General features: G+C 43.1%; 1 protein-coding gene across 1 annotated transcript in view; it reads right to left on the bottom strand.

Moving 5' to 3' along the window:
- Positions 1 to 20,273, bottom strand: part of IQGAP1 (IQ motif containing GTPase activating protein 1) — a 275,070-nt gene that overhangs the window by 104,314 nt on the left and 150,483 nt on the right. The window contains exons 9-14 of the mRNA XM_077473422.1: positions 19,948 to 20,038; positions 17,516 to 17,679; positions 10,092 to 10,176; positions 5,932 to 6,095; positions 4,778 to 4,938; positions 556 to 680 (exon numbers count right to left, since the gene is read on the bottom strand). Coding sequence (XP_077329548.1) covers positions 556 to 680; positions 4,778 to 4,938; positions 5,932 to 6,095; positions 10,092 to 10,176; positions 17,516 to 17,679; positions 19,948 to 20,038 — 790 coding nt within the window. The remainder of the gene's footprint in view (positions 1 to 555; positions 681 to 4,777; positions 4,939 to 5,931; positions 6,096 to 10,091; positions 10,177 to 17,515; positions 17,680 to 19,947; positions 20,039 to 20,273) is intronic.

Below are 20,273 nucleotides of genomic sequence, written 5' to 3'. Positions count from 1 at the left end.
GCACAAAAAACAAAAACAAAAAAACCCCCCAAAAAAACGCAGAGGTGATCAAATACCACCAAAAGAAAGCTCTATTTGTGGGGGAGAAAAAAAAGGTCGTCAATTTTGTTTGGGTGCGACGTCGCACGACCGCGCAATTGTCAGTTAAAGCGACGCAGTGCCGAATCGCAAAAAGCGGTCTGGTCAGGAAGGGGGTAAAATCTTCCAGGGCTGAAGCGGATAAACAAGCTGCTAGTAGGCTTCAGAACTTCTTGAAGCTTGTTGAAAGCCTGCTAGCAGTTTGTTGAGAGTGGCAATCAACACTCCTATTAGGATCTGTGTTCTACATTTACGAACTGGAGCCGAATGGTACTTTAAAAGCTTCAACAAAGCTTGCTGTTCACACGGCTCTTATACAAGATAAGGCTCCTGTGAAACAGGCCTAATGCCGCCAGACCTCCCAAGGGACTTGCAGCATAGATCTGTATGAAAGCTTCCCGGTGGCACTCCTACAAGGTCCCAATTACATTTCAAGATACCCTTTAAATGAATTGAATAATGGAAATAAATACTTACTGGCATGTTCTTCGTGTACTGTATTATTAACCTGGGTAACACAGCCTTGGATGTCATTCCATGTAATAAACTCATTCCTTTCTTCCCGAGCTTGCTGTTTTAGCTTAATCAGATCATCAACGTACCTGTCAACAGAAGACCAGTACACCGATTATGTAAAACAAGAGAGATGGAAGAAGAGTTCTATGAACAATGAAATCATCTATGTTTGTATTGGTAATCAAGGCGATTAGAAGACAAGCACCCCTTGGTGAAGTTAGTCTACGTCAGGTTATATTCATTTTGCTAATCTTTATTGCATCAATGAATCACTGAAGCAAAGTAAAGTTTCAACCCTAATCAATCAGATTTTTAGTCTATTGTTATAAGATCAGTATTCCTTCTTCAAACAGAAGGTATTTACATGTTATCCCTGTTAGTACTAATCCAAAAGTAATTTTGTTGAGATGATGGTGGGCAGAGGCTTGCGAATTATTCCTCTTTATCCTAGTGGCAAATTGCTTATATAATTGCCACAGAAACATAAAACGACCGTTTCAGATTAGTCACTGAGGCATCACTAGATCATCTATACGATTCTGCCTACTACATACTAAACAAGGAATTGGCCCCTTGCTTTATGAATTTCTAATGACACCTTCTGCTTCAGGAACCCACTATGTACTCTGCAGAACTATACTAGATAGGCTTTACAATAACTATACTGTTTATATACACTGATATCCTCCCATCTATGGGAGAAGGACAAAACTGGAACATCACCCAACTACACAGTATATTGTTAGGCAATGGCTGGCAGGATATTGGATAGTTTATATATCTTACCTAGGACTCTCACCTACATGTAGTAAGAGGCTCCACGTTTTTGTTCTTGCTATACAGGAAACAAATGTGTTGTTTTTTGAGATCTTAAGTTCTGGGCTGGCTCCTGTAGAGCAGAGACTTTGTAGAGCTTTGGGTGATATAAATCCTCCATTTCTACATTGCACCTGTTAGCCATATCTTACTACTTAGTCAGCTGTCCACAGGTCTTTTTATATCGGAGCCGACTGATCCCAGAGATTTTTTTCTCCCTCTGTCGAGGCTGAGCTCAGCTCTTCCTTCTCTGAGCTGGCCCTTCAGCTGTCCGCTAATTGCCAGCTCCCACCTCTCCACAGTTACTCAGCTGTTGATGATATCCAGCTCGTCAGTCCTGCCTACTTAGGCCTCTTTCACACGAATGATCCGTTCAGGTCCACCTGTCAGTTTTTTAGGCGGACCTGAACGGATGCTCCATAGACCTCTATGGAGCGTCTGATGTCAGCAGTGACTTGTCCGCTGACATCCGACTCAATCCGAAAAAGTGTAACGGAGGAAAAAACCTACTTTTCCATCTGTCTGCGGATCGGGCGACGATGGACTCTGCGGTCCATCATCATCTGATCTCCCATAGGGGAGAGTGGCGCTCTGACAGGTCCATCCCTGCAGTGTGCAGAGACGGACCTGTCATCTTCCTGCTCAGCGGGGACTGACGGAGCGATCCCTGCTGAGCAAGCAGATGTTCACGGGGCAGATCATCATGGATCCATCCTGTGTGAAAGAGGCCTTAAGCCGTCCAGTGGATCTCTGCCTTCACCTTAGTCAACATCACAGAGACGCTCTCCTGCATTACTGTTAAAAGACTTGATTGGCTGACATTCCTTCTAGCTCCAGATCCTGCTTGCTGTTTTACTACACTCATCTACGGCTCCCTGACGTTTGGCTTGTCTGACTATCCATTCCGGGTTCCCTATATTTTGACTACTTTTGTTCTTTTTACTTTTATTATTAAACACGTGTGATTTAACTGTACTTCTGTCTCGGTCTGATTTCATGGTTTCTGACACTATCTGCAGTGGGAGCCTGCTGCTGGCTGAAAAGGCTGACTGTTGTCAGAGTACTAAAAAGGTACATATTTTGTCTCCTTTAGGGAGGCATCATGCTAATCAGGTACTGAGATAAGTTTATTTGTTGGCTTGGATGAGCAAATGTTTTGTTTGTTTTATCCTATGGACCTGCTGTACAAAGTCATCCTTCGCTGAATTTTGTTTATGGTTTTGCTGAATAAAAGTGTAGGACAGACCTGCATGGGACTGTTCCTGGATGTCCATGACTTGTGCATAGTTTACTACTGCCAGGTAAGCCTGTCCCCTTTACAATATAAAACTTTAATACTTTAAAAGACAGTTTATTAGTAAGTGAATCTGGAGCTCCCCTGGTCTGCCTTGGGATGCAGTAGGCAGAGGCAAGAATGAAGGCAGGAGTCAGATGCTCCCCCGGTACATCAATCCTCGGTGGCACCTAGCTAGAACACATAAGGGATCCCTTAAGGTCACATCTCAGTAGCATGGTACACGTCACACATTTTAGGAGTTGCTTCTACAGGGTAGGGATGAGCTGAGGCAGATTCGGACATGAATCCGAACCTGCCCGAGGTATCCTGCCATGTAGCTGTCAAAGCCAACAGCCAATCATAGGTAACAGAGGCATTCTGCACCTTGCATACGCACATATGTCAGGGTGTGTATATGTGCTTCTTAGCGGGATAGCTCAGGATGGTTCGGAGTCCAAACATGCCTGAGCTCCTCAATGCTACAGGGAACGCTGCTGACCTGGTTCATATACTGATTACCTACAAAGGTGGCAAGTAATTATATTTTATAGTTGGAGTCAGTCTTGGACATTATGTTTCTGAACCTAAAGCGGACCTCCACCCTATAGTGGAAGGTCCGCTCATCGGAAACCCTCCCGCCCTCCGGTGCCACAATTTGCCAGGGGGGTATAATCCAGGTGGGACAAGCTAGCCGCAGATGCTACCAACCCCCCCCCCCCCCCCCCCCCAAGTTATGTTCTGGGAAACACACAGTTCCCAGGACACAGCGGGGACCAGTGGAGACACACAACGCGACTTGCGCATGCGCAGTAGAGAACCGGGCAGTGAAGCCACAACGCTTCACTTCCCGATTTCCTGACAGAGGATGGCGGCCGGGGCAGCTGAGAGACGAGCGGTTGCTCGTCATCTACTGCTGACATCGCTGGACCCTGGAACAGGTAAGTGTCCATTTATTAAAAGTCAGCAGCTGCAGTATTTGTAGCTGCTGACTTTTAATATTTTTTTTTTTAAGGTGCAGCTCCTCTTTAAAGTGTTACTAAACCCACAATAGTAAAATCAGTCTGTATATGCAGTAAAACATGTTATACTCATTGTTGGACCTAAGGGGCTAAACCTGAGCATTATGTAAAAAGGCTTCCACTGTCCCCAAGCCATCTCCTGATAGGACAGAGCCTTGGAGGCAGTCTGCACATGCTCAGTTTGATGTGTATCGCTAAAGAGTTTTTTGTTTTTTTTTGGGAAAGTACATGTGTTGGGCCAATCAGCACTTCCAGACAGTGGGTCAAGGGTCATGCAGCCTCATAGGACAGTCAGAGTTGAATGAAAACTCCTCCAAGCTTTAAACAGTGCTCAGCCAGACACTGATAGAAGTCACAAGACTGCTATATACTGCTGATGTGAAAAGATATCATTTAGCAGTTTATATTTACTAAAATAATTGCATTTCCATGTTCTGTGTACTGTGGGAGACCAAATATAGTGAATGGAGGGTCCTGGGTTTAGTAACACTAACTGATTTTAATAGTGGACATGTAGCCTTCCTTACCTTGTTACTTTGTGAAAATGTATTATAAAGTAGCTAGTTTTGATGCGCCCAAAGCACGCTTCATAATATTACTTGCTCTGGTAGTCGTTGCTGAAATTACCGTATTACAAAGTTGAACCAGAGCAGATTTTGGATGTGATTGTTGCCTTTCCTTGGGGCAAGATTTAATGACTGCTCATCAAATGTAGAGTTCATGCGCTATGATACAAATCTCTTTAAAAGGCACAATGAATGACTTTCATCTTTTGCATGCGCTTGTCATTGCTCACAAGGGTGCTGCTACATTTCCTGACAATTACAAGCAAGCTTTAAATCTGTTGCACCGCCAGCAAAAACTGATTAGTGTATGTAAGCTTAAGCTGAATTCAGAACTAGCTCAAAAAAAGTCTTCCTACACTTCTAAAACTGTGATCAGTACACTTTTTTTGAATGTCTTGTTAAGAAGCACGCTTCCAATGCTAGCAATCTTTCTGCATAGGAATTGAACCATCAATGCTTTGCAACTTTGCAAAAATTATACAAAGTCTTTGTTGCTTCATACAAACCTCTGAAGGTTCTCATCTTCCACATCCATCAGACCAGTCACAGGATTGGTCAGCTGCTTGCCAACAGTGTTTACATCCCCAGCATCCAGCGCTCGGTTAATTAGAGCCACAGAGGACAACATTTCCACAGCAACCGAGAGCTCTGGGTGGGTGAGGTTACCCTGAAAGAGGAAAACAGATGCAAAGCAGCAATTATCAATGTGGGCTTAATGCGACAGAGAGAGTGGAAATGTCTAGAACATAAGACAGATGCCACATACACAGACTGATCTGTTAGGATCAATAGAATGCACCAACATCTATGTAGTAAGAAAGCCCTGAAGTCTGCACTTTTAAGCTTCTTTCACACTGGGATGGGGATGCGTTAGCGATAAATCGCTGATAAAATTAGCGGCACTTTACTGCTGTAATATCGGCGCTGTTCAGTCGCTAGCCAGGCGTATTTAACCCCCCGCTAGCAGCCAAATAAAGGGCGCTTTGCAGGCACTTCAGCAGCGGTACCCATTGATTCCAATGGGCAGCGGCAGTGGAGGAGCGGTGTATACATCGCTCCTCCACTGCCCCAAAGATGCTGCTTGCAGGACTTTTTCTAACCCCCACACCATAATTCCCCCCCCCCCCCCCCCACCAGATTATTTGGACCAGTGCACAAAGCAAAGTCCATAAAGCCATCGATGAGTGAGTTTGGGGTGGTGGAACTGGATTGGCCTGCACAGAGTCCTGACCTCAACCCGATAGAATATCTTTGGGATGAATTAGAGCGGTGACTGCAAGTCAGGCCTTCTTGTCCACATCAGTACCTGACCACACAAATGAGCTTCTGGAAGAATGGTCAAACATTCCCATAGACACACTCCTAAACCTTGTGGACAGCCTTCCCACAAGAGTTGAAGCTGTTATAGCTGCAAAGGGTGGGCCAACTCAATATTGAACCCTAAGGACAAAGACTGGGATGCCATTAAAGTTCATGTGCATGTAAAGGCAGGCGTCCTAATACTTTTGCCAATGTAGTGCATTTAACTTCAGTTCACTCCTCCGCCACACAGAAAAAATAACTGGTATCTCCAGGTGTAGGGGATCTTGGGGCTCATTACTCTTCCTCCTATGTTGCACCTACAAATCAGGGAAGTGCGGCCCATGCTGTAAAAACTCACCTCTGGGCTCTGCTGCTGCAGTGTGGCCAGTTCTCTTTGATAAAGATCTTCTGCAAATGGGAAGACTTCTGGCAGCTGGGCATCTGGGTTCATCAGCTCTTGCACGGTCTCTTCAGCAACCCCATTTCTGATGGCATTATTAATCCGAACCACCGCAGCCATTCCTGTAGAAGAAAATACATGTACATTAAAAACGCACCTACTTCTTGTGGGTATATTAACACGCTTTCCCAGGTATATATGTAGAGCACACACGAGGCAGTGGATTTGCAGCGCACTGCACTGAAAAAAGTACTTTATCTATTAAATTGTAAGCTCTTCTGACCAGGGCCCTCTTAATCCTCTTGTATTTTATGGTATTATAACTGTATTATCTCGCTTTTATATTGTAAAGCGCTGCGTAAACTGTTGGCACTATATAAATCCTGTATAATAATAATAATGCAGTACTTTTTCTCAGCCCACCATGCCTGCACACCCCCACAATGCAGTGGTGTGAACCAGGCACGTAGGATTCGGGGGAAATACATGGGAATAACTCACCAATGTGGTCCCACTGCAAGTGGTGTGAACCCTTAGGGCTTGATCCCAGTTGACTAAATTTCTAACTTTTAACAAACGTTCCTATAGCGTTAATGCACTTTAGTATGGACTCATGCTAATGTGCTTTAGTGTTAGACTGTGTTAATTCACTTTAGGCCCCTTTTACACTGGGGCAGTGGGTGAGCCAGCAGAAAAACACCGATATTTTTAGCGGCGATTTACCGTCAATTTCGCTGGCCTATTTGGGTCACAAGTGGGGCACTTTTACCCCCCCCCCCCCCGCTAGCAGCCGCAAAAGGGTTAAAACCACCACTGCCAGAGCAGCGCTATGCCAGTGGTATAGCCGCGCTGCCCCATTGATTTCAATGGGCAGTAACAGTGTATACACCACTCCAAAGATGCTGCTAGCAGGACTTTTATTTAGCGTTCTGCCAGCGAACCGTGAAAGTCCTTGAAGCTTTCACATTGGAGACACAGCAGTGGCTCTTTCAGGGCGCTTTGCAGGTGCTATTTTTAGCGCTGTAGCGCCTGCAAAGCACCCCAGTGTGAAAGGGGTCTTAGTGTGGGCGTTAGACTGGCCTTTTACAAGAATTAATGACGTTTTAAAAATGCTCCCCAAATGCCCTATGTGCGGTTTTGATGTGTTTGATGAGTGTTAAAGCATGTTAAAACTGCTCCATAAACACCTATTTTTTTAAAGGGATGTGACATTACAGGAAATAAACAATTTGAGGTGTGGTTTGTCATGGCACAAACAGGAAGTGCACAGAAGGAGTGACTGCAGGACACTCTATACTTTCCTCTATCTTTACAGGGCATTGTGGGACATATTCTTCCTACGTGATAATTTTTTTTTAAACTAATTTTAATGAACCGCAACCACACTGCAAACTCCTGCCAGTGCATTTGTGGGGCGTTACCATAGACTTGAATGGGACGAGTTGAAAAGCTTTAATTTTGGGGCGATGCGATGCTAATACTTCATGTTTTGATAATGAAAACAGTACTGCCTGCTGTCCTTAGTATCATATGCATACATAGCTCCCAACTGTCCCTGATTTCAAGGGACTGTCCCCGATTTAGGACACAGTCCCTCTGTCCCTATTTGCTCCTCACTTTCCCCTTATTTTGGTCTGCTCTATATAGTTGTATATGAAATTAACTATTTATCTTTTAAAAAGTGTTTCCCAGTGCTAAACATTTCATCCAATTTCTACGACTGCCTTTGTAAATGTCAATAGCCAATATAAAGGAATAGAAGTGGTAAAAAATGCTCTTGTGGGTTTAACTAGTCTTTTTTTTTGTAGAATTCTCCTTTAAAGGGGTGTGGCAGGGGGGCGTGTCCTATGCCGACATAGGTTTGCTAATAGGTGTCCCTCATTCCCATCTCAAAAAGTTGTGAGGTATGCGCATAGGCATTACAGGAGCGTAAATAATGCCCCTCAAATGTCTGCTTTTAACGCCAGTGTGAATTCAGCCTTGGGCCCCTTTTTTCACAAGGTGTTCCGTCATCCGTTTATGAATGAAAAAACAGACACCAATGCATCTCTAATGAAAAAAACTGATGTAAATGGATATTCCATTTACATTCACTTTTTGGAACGGATCAAAGCCTTATTTTTCTTCCGTTAAAAGAAAAACGGTTGAAAAACGGATGTAGATGGACAAATGTATTATTTATTTTATTTATTTCAGGTACTTATTTAGCGCCGTCAATTTACGCAGCGCTTTACATATACATTGTACATTCAACATCAGTCCCTACCCTCAAGGAGCTTACAATCTAAGGTCCCTAACTCACATTCATACATACTAGGGACAATTTAGACAGGATCCAATTAACCTATCAGCATGTCTTTGGAGTGTGGGAGGAAACCGGAGTACCCGGAGGAAACCCACGCAGGCACAGGGAGAACATGCAAACTCCAGGCAGGTAGTGTCGTGGTTGGGATTCGAACCAGCGACCCCTCTTACTGCTAGGTGACAGTGCTATCCACTACACCACTGTGCCGCCCATTTTATGGTAGCGGATGTAAAAAAAATAAAAAATAAAAAATGGATGTACAACTGATAATGATGATGAAAATAATGATGTAAACTGATATGTTTTCTCTTTGAAAAAATGTGACTGAACTGATGAAACAAACGGAACGCTCGTGTGAAAAGAGCCCCACAGAGTCCCTTCCTCGAGGTAACATAGTGGTCAATGTGTCACTTTGAGGAAGGGATCCCACATGACCCTAAATGTAAGGCTTATATGACTGATGTCACAGTGCACAAATAAAAAAAATTATATTTTTGCAACAGAGTGCTGGTGTGGTCTCATTGTTTTACTGTGCTTTGCACACCACTATCTGCTACAATCATTACGAGCGCCCATCTTTTACCAAGGTCAAACACTGGAGGTAGTGTAGTCCTTGCCTTTTACTTTATATTTGTACAGCTGAGACTTTTATTTACGAGGTTATGATTTTTTTTTTACACTTACTACAATCCTGCAATTCTGTGAAATGCTATTGTTCAGGTTACACTACAGTAGAAGCAGCCTCAGCCCAGCTCTATCCAGGCTAACCCCCCTCCCCCCACATGTTTCGTCCTGCCCACTGAGCTTAGTCCTTGACCAAGTCCTACGGACAGGGCAAAACGCATTGGCGGAGTGGCTACTTCTACTATAGTGACTGTCCTGATATTTACCAGGTTATATTTTTTATTTTATTTTTTACACTTACTACAATCCTCCGATTCTGTGAAGTGTTATTGTTCAGGATACACTATAGACACTATAGTAGAAGCAGCCTCAGCCCAGCTCCATCCAGGCTAAGCCACCCCCCCACATGTTTCGTTCTGCCCACTGAGCTTAGTCCTTGACTAAGTCCTATGGACACGGCGAAAAACGTTGTGGAGTAGGTGCGTCTACTATAGTGACTGTCAAGACCTGATGGTGTGCGGCACTCAGGGTGGTTTCCTTCCCTTACAGTGCACAAATACATTTATTTTTGCAATAGAGTGCTGGTGTGGTCTCATCGTTTTACTGTGCTTTGCACACCACTATCTGCTACATCACTACGAGCGCCCATCTTTTACCAAGGTCAAACACTGGAGGGAGTGTAGTCCTCGCCTTATACTTTATAGTTGTACAGCTGAGACTTTTATTTACCAGGTTATGCTTTTTTTTTCTTTTTTTTTTTACACTTACTACAATCCTCCGATTCCAGTGCCATTGTTCAGGTCACATATCCAGAACCTTGATATACCAGAGAAATGGTTCCTCTGGTGTTGGTTGCTGGTGCCGTGTTTGATGTTTGCTTTCTGCAGCATTTTAACAAGATGATATTTCATCTCACAGTTAGCAGTGAAGAGCCCACATTGTTTTCACTAGCAGCAGAGGATAAAACAGAAATAGCTGGCTCTCACCAGATAAGAGGTAGAGTAGATATTTCCACAGATAGAGCTGGAATGCATTGTCTCCAGCCAGCATGGCTGAAGGCTGAGAGGCACACCTGGACGGCTGCCATGTGTGCCTAATGTTGTGGAGGAGACTCGCTGTGCAGCTGGCTCATTCTTGCTATTACACAGTTCCAACCAGACAGGGAATACATCACATTATGACTCCTTACTTCTCTGTAACTGCTGAGCCAAGCCATTGGCAGCATCCACTCCAGCCTGCAACTCTTCCTTCTGTAAGGGTCCGCTGAGGCCACTCTGAAGAAAAAAAAAAAAACGAATTGTAACACATTCAATGTGATATAATTGCACTGTGACACCATATTTTGTAAGATTTTGTAATCTATGTAATGACAGAATGAATATAAAAGAACTAAAGAAAAAAATCTAGAAAGTGCTATCCCAGTACAGAGCAGATCAAGGACAGCGGAGCACTGCACACATTGCACTGATGTGCCACTCTGCTGCCACTTCAAAAAACTGCTTCCTCATATGATCAGAATAAGGGAAGGAAACAACCAAGTGCCGCACACTATTAGGACACGAGAGACACTATAGTAGAAGCAGCCCTCCCCACGTGTTTCGTCCTGCCCACTGAGCTTAGTCATGAAGGACCTCCTTGACTAAGACCCCTTTCACACTGGAGTGTTTTTCAGATGCTTTTCGGGCGCTTTAGTGTTAAAAAAAAGCCTGTAAAGCGCTTGAAAGAAGCCTCATCTGCAACCCCAATGTGAAAGCCCAACTGCTTTCACACTGAGGCGCTGCGCTGGCAGGGCGTCAAAAAAAGTCCTGCAAGCAGCTTCTTTGCAGCGCTTTTGGAGCAGTGAATACACCGCTCCTGAAGCGCCCCTTCCCATTGAAATCAATGGGAAGCGCCTGCAAAACACCTGAAAAGCGCCTGCAAATCGCTTTTGGCAGCAGCGCTTTGTGGGTGCTTTTAACCCTTTATTTGGCCACTAGCATGGGTTAAAAGTGCCCCAATAGCGCACGAAAAACACTGGTAAAGCGCTGCTAGTTTAAGTGGCGCTTTACGGGCGTTTTTCGGGCGCTGACATTGTGAAAGGGCTCTTAAAGCATTTGGGCTTTCACATTGGGATTGCAGATGAGGCTTCTTTCAAGCGCTTTACATGCGCTTTTTTTTTAACGCTAAAGCGCCTGAAAAACGCCCCAGTGTGAAAGGGGTCTAAGCTCTACGGACAGGGCAAAACACATCGGGGGGAGTGGCTGCTTCTACTGTATTGACCGTCAGGACCGATGGTGTGCGGCACTCAGGGTTGCTTCCTTCCCTTATAGTGCTTGCGCTGAGCCAGAACGGGCTCTTCTCTCTGGCTGCACCCTTGCAGTGGGACACACAGGAACCTCGAGAGGCACCCCTCGTTTGTTCAGTGTGGGTTCTCAGGTGATCAGACTTATTCATTATAACAAAGAATGCATTACACTGTAGCAACTAGATTGCAGTTTACTGTAATCTTGTTAATTAAATTGGAATTTCACTCTTCAATTCAACATGAATTATTTTTAATCCTCATGTTGCTTGCATAAGTAAATAGATAGGAAAGTATATCATATTTTCTTGTTATAAATTTTTTTTTTTTTTTACACTTTAGTTACTTCCTGGATTCTTGCCTAGGCAAATCATGTCATACATCCCAGGGGTCTTCAGGAGTGGAGGGGAGAAGAGGAAAGGAGAAGAAATCGTCAGCTAAGCACACTCTCCTGCCTGCATGGCTGAGCTATGGGCAGATGGATTCCAGGAAGTAAATGTTATATTAATCACCTGCCCTTACGCAAAATAGCCATGGGTTGTTTTTCAAAGTGAAATAAAGCATGGAGACATGGATGAGTGGGGGAATTTGCGTAGAATATTAAAAATTAATTAAATCATGGTTTTGGTTTGTGGTGCTCAAATGCAGTGAAGAAGTTAAGAAATGGCTCCTGATTGGCTGCTAAAAATGAATGTATTCCATATGCCATCTTTGTATTGTCCTATTAAAAATGTATGGATAACAATTTTTATGTGTCAGGCACATAGGATTTTCTACAAAAACTGCAGAGAAAAGCATACAGTCACTAAAACTGTTGCATTTCTTTTTTTGCAGGCAAATCAGGATAACACCTACTTCACATACAAGTTCTCATTCACATAGCATTACTTAAAAAAATTTGCACCTTACCTTTTTTATATATAATCTGTTCTGGAAATTCCAGCAATGTAAAATTTTACTAATATAAGGACTGTTAGGAGGTATGTTTGCCACAATTAGCACTGTCTGCACTGTGCTGGAAGATATGCATTATCTGTTTTAAACTAGATTTGAATACAGTTTGCCCTAACAAAGGGTTAAAGAATTCCAAGTATGGCATTTATTTTACATAGTTACATGGGTCCAGCTTGGAAGAAGCTGGAAATAACTGTAGCAGACACTGCTACTCCAGTGATCTACACTTGCCTCTGGGTCCAGTGTCAAGTATCTGTCCTGCTGCACTATGAACACAGGAAGTCATCCACATTTCACAGGGGCTATTCAGAGAATGCTTTGCATATTCTCAATAAAAGAAAAGCATTCTCTGAATGGATGAGGTGAAAAGCAGGATGCCTATACCCCACCTCTCCACCTCCTGTGTGCAGAATGCAACCGCTTGGCAGAGAACCCAGAAGGTTTTGGAGATCACTGAAGTAGCAGTGTCTACTAGAGCGATTCCCATCTTCTAGAGCAGGGGTGTCAAACTCCAATTCAGAGCAGGCTGCATCAGAACTAGGGTTTCCCTCAAAGGGCCTGTTGTATGAGCCACAGAGTGAGTGGTTTAGATGTGCGCTACACACAGATTGCAAGGTTCAGGAGTTTGTTACGTACAGAGTGCAGGGTACGCTACGTATAGAGTGTGGCGTATGCTGCAGAGTGCAGGGTTCAATATGTACAGAGTGCAGAGTTCAGGAGTGTGCAACCCCAACCCCGAAGCTTCCTCACCCCCACCTGGCCCCGCTCTAGTACCTCCCTGTGTATGCGGCTCCGACTCCCCTTTCAGGGACGTCGTTCTATCAGATTCTGGAGATCTGTCCCAGATGTGCCCCACTGTGAGTGTGTGCCCGAATCTGCTGGGTCCAGGAACTGATAGTACAAAGCTGTCCCTTGTAAACACCGAAGGCTTCTGGTTTACAAGTGACAGTGGGGAGCAGAGGGTAAGAGCTGGAGGTGGAGGAATGGAGTTCCGGCACGTTCTGGTTGCAAAGGTCCACAGGATAAGTGGCCATACACAGTTCGAATCTCGGCCGGTTCAGCAGAACCCGGCTGAGGTTCGAACCATTAATGGGCAGGCTGGAGAGCCTGAGATGGCTGCTCCATAGCCCAGCGCTCCAATGAATGAGCAGAGCAGAGAGGTGTGACTGACAGTCAGCAGATTTTTTCTCACAGAGCTGTGAAAACTGAGTGATCGGCGTTGTTCGATCGCTCGGTTTTCAGCGTAGAGGCACTGAGGGACAGATGCAGCATCCACCTAGGTAAGTATGAAAGGGGGGATCCTTTAGTTCTCTTTTAACACCTCCCGACTGACAATGCTGTCTGCTATGCCTCCAATGCTCACTCTTCCAGAGTTGTGTCTCACTAATACAGGAGGTATGCTACTGTCCAAATCACCAGGTGAAAACAAAGGGGAAAAGAAAATGAATGCAACCACCACATCTAATTATTGGTAAGCTGCAATATAATACTTTTTTGGTTTTGGGTTTAATACCGCTTTATCTTTAATATAAACAAAAAAATAAAGCAGTGCAAATATTTGACTATAATAACCACATTTCACATAATTAAAAAGCACATAGATTAAAAGAAAAAAAAAAAAAAAATCAGATCCATACAAAAACTGTTGATGGCTGAAAGTAACAAGAAGAGAAGAGGCCATCATTATGGGGGGTGAGGAAAGAATGACCTAAACTCTGGTTTTGGAGAGATTGAAACATGCAGGGTTCTGGGAATGATTTATGTGCAATGAGTTAACAGGTCAGACACAAAAAGTTTCATTCACTCCCTTAAAACGCACACACCCAAATTCCAGAGCGTAACACAGAGAGCCTTCTGTGGTCTATTTATAAGTGTGTGTGCACACACAGGAGCCATACATGTGACTGCGGGCATACAGGCACATCCACACCCTACACCTCTATACATTCAGGGAGTGATGGGCATGCCTGGATTGAAGTGCATGTATTCTGGGCACACACACTCAATGCCTGCAGACAAATGCATTCTAAGTGCTCACCACAAGCCATTATATTTCACATGTCTGACAAAACATGACGTGCCGAGACTTTCGTCAAAGCACTTCCGGATGAAACGGTGTCTACAAAAGCACTGTGATCACACACCACCACTAATGGTGTTTTTCTGCACTTGGATGCACATGACAGATAACGGCTTTGTCTCACAATCCTTTGTACGGGCTCTGAGGATATGGCCAATACAGCACCGTACATAATATTCTGCTATAAACTCCAACCGATTCTGCCTAATTTTCTGCCTTGTAGTGTATGTATCAATTTGATAAAGATCTTTAAACAAACATTGGGGGTTATTTACGAAAGGCAAATCCACTTTGCACTACAAGTGCAAACTACAAGTGCAAAGTGCACTTAGGAATAAAGTCGCTGTAGATCCGAGGGGGACATGCAAGGAAAATAAAAAACAGCATTTTATCTTGCACATGATTGGATAACAAAATCAGCAGAGCTTCCCCTCATTTCAGATCTACCCCTCAGATTTACAGCGACTGCACTTCCAGTGCAATTTCAAGTGCACTTGTATTGCAAAGTGGATTTGCCTTTCGTAAATAACCCCCACTGTGTCCTTTTGAAAAGGTTCATAAACAAAATCCCTTAGGTCCCTTTCACACTTGTGCCACTTTTGACATCAGAGTCGCAAGACAAGTTGTACCTCATTGATTCCCAATATTAACCATTCATATCTGTTCAAGACTTTAAAGTAGTCACAGTACTACTTTGTTCCAACTTTGATGCAAGTTGAAGTCTATAGACCGCAAGTTTACACAGGCATTCCCTGAAAACGCGTCCAAATCGTGGCCGTAAAATCGTGTGACTTTTAAGTTGCGGCAGTGTGAGAGGGGCCTTAGGTTAAGATTGTTTTAAAAACACGGACACCCGATTCAGAGATGAATTATAGACAGATCGTTGTGTATAAAAAACAAAACAAAAAAAGCACACAAGACAAAAACGGTGCTCATATGAATGCCTTCACCACATATGTACGCCGCTTACCAGATATCATGGATCTCAAGTTATAGAGATCACACTAGCTTCAATTAATCCAGGAGGACTCAGCAGGCAAGCTGGGGAAGATGTCTGTTCAACCGACTTTCACAAGGATAGCTCGATACTGGCAAATATAAGGAAGTCAGTTGGCAGTACGTATAGTCAAAGCCTGTTAAGGGGAAACGCGTCGGGAGGAGACATATTTGTGACGTCATCTCGTATGAGCAGGCTGGTGCTGACTGCCGCTGTGTGTTAATGTTTGCTAATGTTTACACATCGCTGATTTGAATCAACATAATCATAAGTGTAATCTGTCCTTTTAACCACTTGCAGACCACCCACCTCAGATGTACTGCGGCAAGGTGGCTCAGCTGCGCAAATCGCTGCACCGGTACGGCGATTCGCATACTAGCTTTCATGGGTGCGCGCGCTCTGACTGGCCAGTGGAGGAGCCAATCAGCAGGTCCAGCGGACTCTTTGGCCACCCGCGATCGTTTCCCGCAGAGACAGAATGGGGATCTGCCACAGTAAACAAGGCAGATCTCACCGAGATGGAGAAGACACCAAGATCTGATTTCCTGCTCAGCAGGAAGACGGATCTTTGTGTTTCCCCAGTCACACAGTCCCCCATACAGTTAGAAAACACACTGAGGGAACACATTGCGGCTGTATTCACACCTGAGTGTTTTCAGCTCATAAACCCCCCAAAAAACGCATAACAAGCAAAATCCCATTCATTTCAATGGCACCTGTTCACATCTGAGCATTTTGTCACCTGAAGCAAAACACCTTAAGCTCAAAAAAAGAACATGAGCTTCTTTGGGGCAGATTACAGGCATTTCTCTGCTTTTTACATTGGTGACCTATAAATGCAGTAAAAACGTGCCTTAACCCCTTGATCGCCCCTAATGTCCCTGCCAATATCATTAGTACAATGTTAGTGCATATCTTTAGCTCTGATCACTGTAATAATGTCACTGGTTTCCAAAAAAGTGTCAAAAATGTTAGCTAGGTGTCCGATCTATCCGCTGCAATGTCACAGTCCCGCTAAAAATCACTGATTGCCATTACTAGTAATAAATAAATAAAAATGCCATTTTATAGACGCTATAGCTTTTGTGCAAACCAATCAATATACGCTTATTGAGATTTTCTTTTACTAAAAATATGTAGAAGAATACATATCTGCCTAAACTGATGAATATTAAGATTTTTGGATATGTATTATAGCAGAAAGTAAAAAATATTGTTTATGTTTTTCAAAATTGTCGCTCTTTTTTATGTATAGCGCAAAAAAATAAAAACTGCAGAGGTGATAAAATACCACCAAAAGAAAGCTCTATTTGTGGGAAAAAAAGGACGTCAATTTTATTTGGGTACAGCGCCGCAGGACCGCGCAATTGTCAGTTAAAATAGCGCAGTGCCGTATTGAAGAAATGGCCAGGTCATTAGGGGGGTAAATCCTTCCAGGGCTGAAGTGGTCAATAAATACTTTTAAAACATATTACACAATGCAGTCTTCCTCTTTTCTCTATACATATGGAGAGTAACTGCCAGCTGACTTCCAGTACAGCCAAACCCAAGAACAAAGAATAATATACTGCAGTTTACAAGTGCTTAGCTTTGATGCCATTGGTTCTCTTTTTTCAGGCTATATAAGTATTTGCCAAAATTTTAAAAATATCTGTTGATCCTGCCAGAAACCCTGTCTGCTTGTAACTTCCTGTGCAATGAACTAAAATATCAATAAATCCTATCAGCCTTCCCAGCTATCTTCTGTGAACTACAGGACACCCCCTCCCAACTGCTTCTTCATCGATAACATGCATGGGGAAAAAAAGCCTGAAAAAGAAAATGGATGCAGTCACCACTGGTAAGCTGCAATATATTACATTTTTGGGTTTAGATATACTTTAACCTCAGGGGGTTATTTACAAATGTGAAGTGCAGTCGCTGTAAATCCGAGGGGGACATGCAAGGAAAATAAAAAACATTTTAGCTTGCACATGATTGGATGATAAAATCAGCAGAACTTCCCCTTGTTTCCGATTTTCCCCTCACATTTACAAGGACTGCACTTCCAAGTGCACTTTCAGTGCAAGTGCATTTGTAGTGCAAAGTGGATTTGCCTTTAGTAAATGTGTGTTTAAAGGAATCTGCATGCTCCTTGACAGCACATCAACTCGGAATAAAATACATTTTCAGTTACATTTTACACAAAGAAATATTTTAACACTTTTAAAGTAATATGCAACTGAACCCAAATTGTTGTATAGTTTTGCTTGGAGTTTCTATTAAACCTCTAGCATATATGTGATGTGACCAGTAACTTACCTCTAATTTCTGCTGCTTATCACTCTGCAGCTGTTTTAGATACCACTCCGAATTGTCTCTCTGCAGTCCTCTTATTGCAAGTGCTTGATTGCTAAGGGCCTCAAACAAGACCGAGGCGCTACCAGTCTCCAGAGCATTGTCTATCCGCTCAATGGCTGCTTGCGCTAAACACAAAACAGAGAAATCGAAAGGTTAATAGTTTGACAATTTGGGGGAAAATAATGTATTGGAATGGAAAATTATTTTTATCCACTTGACCTCTGGAAGATTTACCCCCCTTCATGACCAGGCCATTTTTTGCAAAACGGCACTGCGTTACTTTAACCACTTCAATACTGGGCACCTTCCTGGCCAGGCCAATTTTTAGCTTTCAGTGCTGTGACTTTTTAAATGACAATTGCGTTGTCATGCTACACTGTACCCAAACTACATTTTTATAATTTTGTTCCCACAAATAGAGCTTTCTTTTGGTGGTATTTGATCACCTCTGTGGTTTTTATTTTTTGCTAAACTAATAAAAAAAAGATCGAAAATGTTGGGGAAAAAAAAAAAGGTTTTTCTTTGTTTTAAAATTTTGTAAATAAGTAAGATTTCTCCTTTACTGATGGGCACTGACAGGCTGCACTGATGGGCACTGGATTTCACTGATGGGCATCTTACAATGGCACCGATTGGCATTTCCCTGTTGATCTAGGGTGGCATACCTGCTGGTCCAGTGTGGTGGCCATCCCTGGTGGTCCTGGGTGGGCATCCGAGGGGGGCTGTGCTGATAAGCAATCAGCACAGACCTATCCTGTCATGAGAGCAGCCGACTGGCTCTCCTCTACTCGTGTCTGTCAGTTTGGTGTGCTTTAACCTCTTATCGTCTGGCCCAGAATCCCTTAAAAAAATTCTGCACGCTCAGGATTGGGAAGGATCGGCAATCATATGACCACTGATTGACTATCACAATGGTCACATGACCAGGAGCGGTTCCTGCTGGCTACCGATCATTAGCCTGCACCAAGAGCTGTCTGACAGCTCAGTCTCCGTGCTGAGAATGCAATCTCATATGTGCGCTGTGTGGGCATTAAAGCCAAGCCTTTTGCTGATGCACATAAGTGTTATGCATGCAGTAACGGGTTAAGCACTCGTTCACCAAATCGAACCCCATTGCCAGCAATGGAACTGTTCAAGCTGCCGTGACTCACGTCGCATCAACTTTGATAAAGGTCCCTGAACACCTTTTTGTCGATTTGACTGCGACTTGCATAGACTTCTGTTAAACAATCGCACTGTGTGAACCAGGGCTAAAGTGGACCTACTATTAAACAAAAAACGAAGAAAACATTTCAGGAAAAACGTGCCTATATCTGGCCATTAATACAAAACTCTGCTGACATTGCTTACTGTCAAGGCATAGAGGACATGGTTTCTGCCTACCACACGATGTGAGGGTTTGTCATCCTCAGAAGTCTGCTGAAAGTTTATTTTTCCCAATCACTGAACAGTTTCCATGAGATGAACTCAGCAGGAAGCAAAGACTGCTTATGTAATGAGCAAACATAGCTGTCCCAATGTAAATATACCATTACAAACTATACATAGAAACAAAGTTTTAACCTAAAGTAAAACTAAACCCAAATACAAGGCAATATATTGTAGCTGACCGATCTTTACATGTTGTGACTGCATTTGTTTTTCAGACCAAGTAGATTTTTGAAAGGGATAAAAAACTATGTATTCATCCCATCAGAAATCCAGCGTCCTTGTAACTTTCTGTTCACTGGGCAGCCATTGGCTCCCACTGCTGTCAGTCAAGGCCAGTGAGGAAAAGAGTGGGGGGCAGAGCCAAGCTGCTGTGTGTGCGCGGGCAAGCTTTTTGCTATGAGGGCAGACACAGAAGAGGAGGGGTGTAGGATTTTAGATTATGCTTATTTTAAAAAATATATTTTATTATCTTTATAGACACTTTAAAAATCAAACATTGTTATCAGCTATATTCTGTGAACTACAGAAACCCCCTTACACTTTTGTAGTGGGTTTTGGGGGGTTCTGTAGGCCTGTCCTAGGGTGACAATGCTGATACTCCATGGATATAGTACTGTTAGAGTGTGTTGTCACCCTAGCACAAAGTTTTGTTTTTTTGTTGTTTTTTTACAGGCAAGAAGAACATATGAAAAAAGCCCCCAAAAATAGAACTCATTCAGCCATCACATCTAAGGACTGCAATATATTACATTTTTGTTTTTAGGTTTAGAAATGTTTTAACACACTTTGATAAGAATTTCTACAGCTACCTTTTTTACAAAAAAACATTAAAAAATTCCGAAGGCTATAGGCGTCTTCAACAAACAAGAAAAGAAGTTTCCAAAGGCTATCGGTTCTCTTCAATAAACAGACCTGGCTGGAGGATAATGAGAAACTATTCAGTAATGAAGCAGAGCACTTACAGTTGACTTTGTTGACATTTCCTTGAATTTCTGCTTGGGTCAGCAATTCCTCATATACATCACGCTCTTCTCCTGCATTCTCTGACGTGTTCTGGGCAGAGAAAAATGAACAGAATTACTAAAGGATAATTATTATTCATTGGTACAGAAATGAATGGAAACTGGACAGGCACATAGGCTGATTCTCCACACAATCTCCGTAAAAAAAAAAAAAAGCAATAAAAACAAAAAAGCCGACCAGAAAAAAACCCACATTGCATGGGTTAACTGCTCGTTTTGTCCAAGGGTGACCAGAAAGCTTATACTCACCTGATCCTCCACTCCAG

The sequence above is a fragment of the Lithobates pipiens genome, unplaced genomic scaffold, assembly GCF_037356315.1.
Source record: "Lithobates pipiens isolate NorthernLeopardFrog02 unplaced genomic scaffold, aLitPip1_a1.2 Scaffold_8, whole genome shotgun sequence".
Taxonomy (NCBI): Eukaryota; Metazoa; Chordata; class Amphibia; order Anura; family Ranidae; genus Lithobates; species Lithobates pipiens.
The sequence above is the reverse complement of the archived record's forward strand: the minus strand, read 5'-3'. Positions and strand labels throughout refer to the sequence as shown.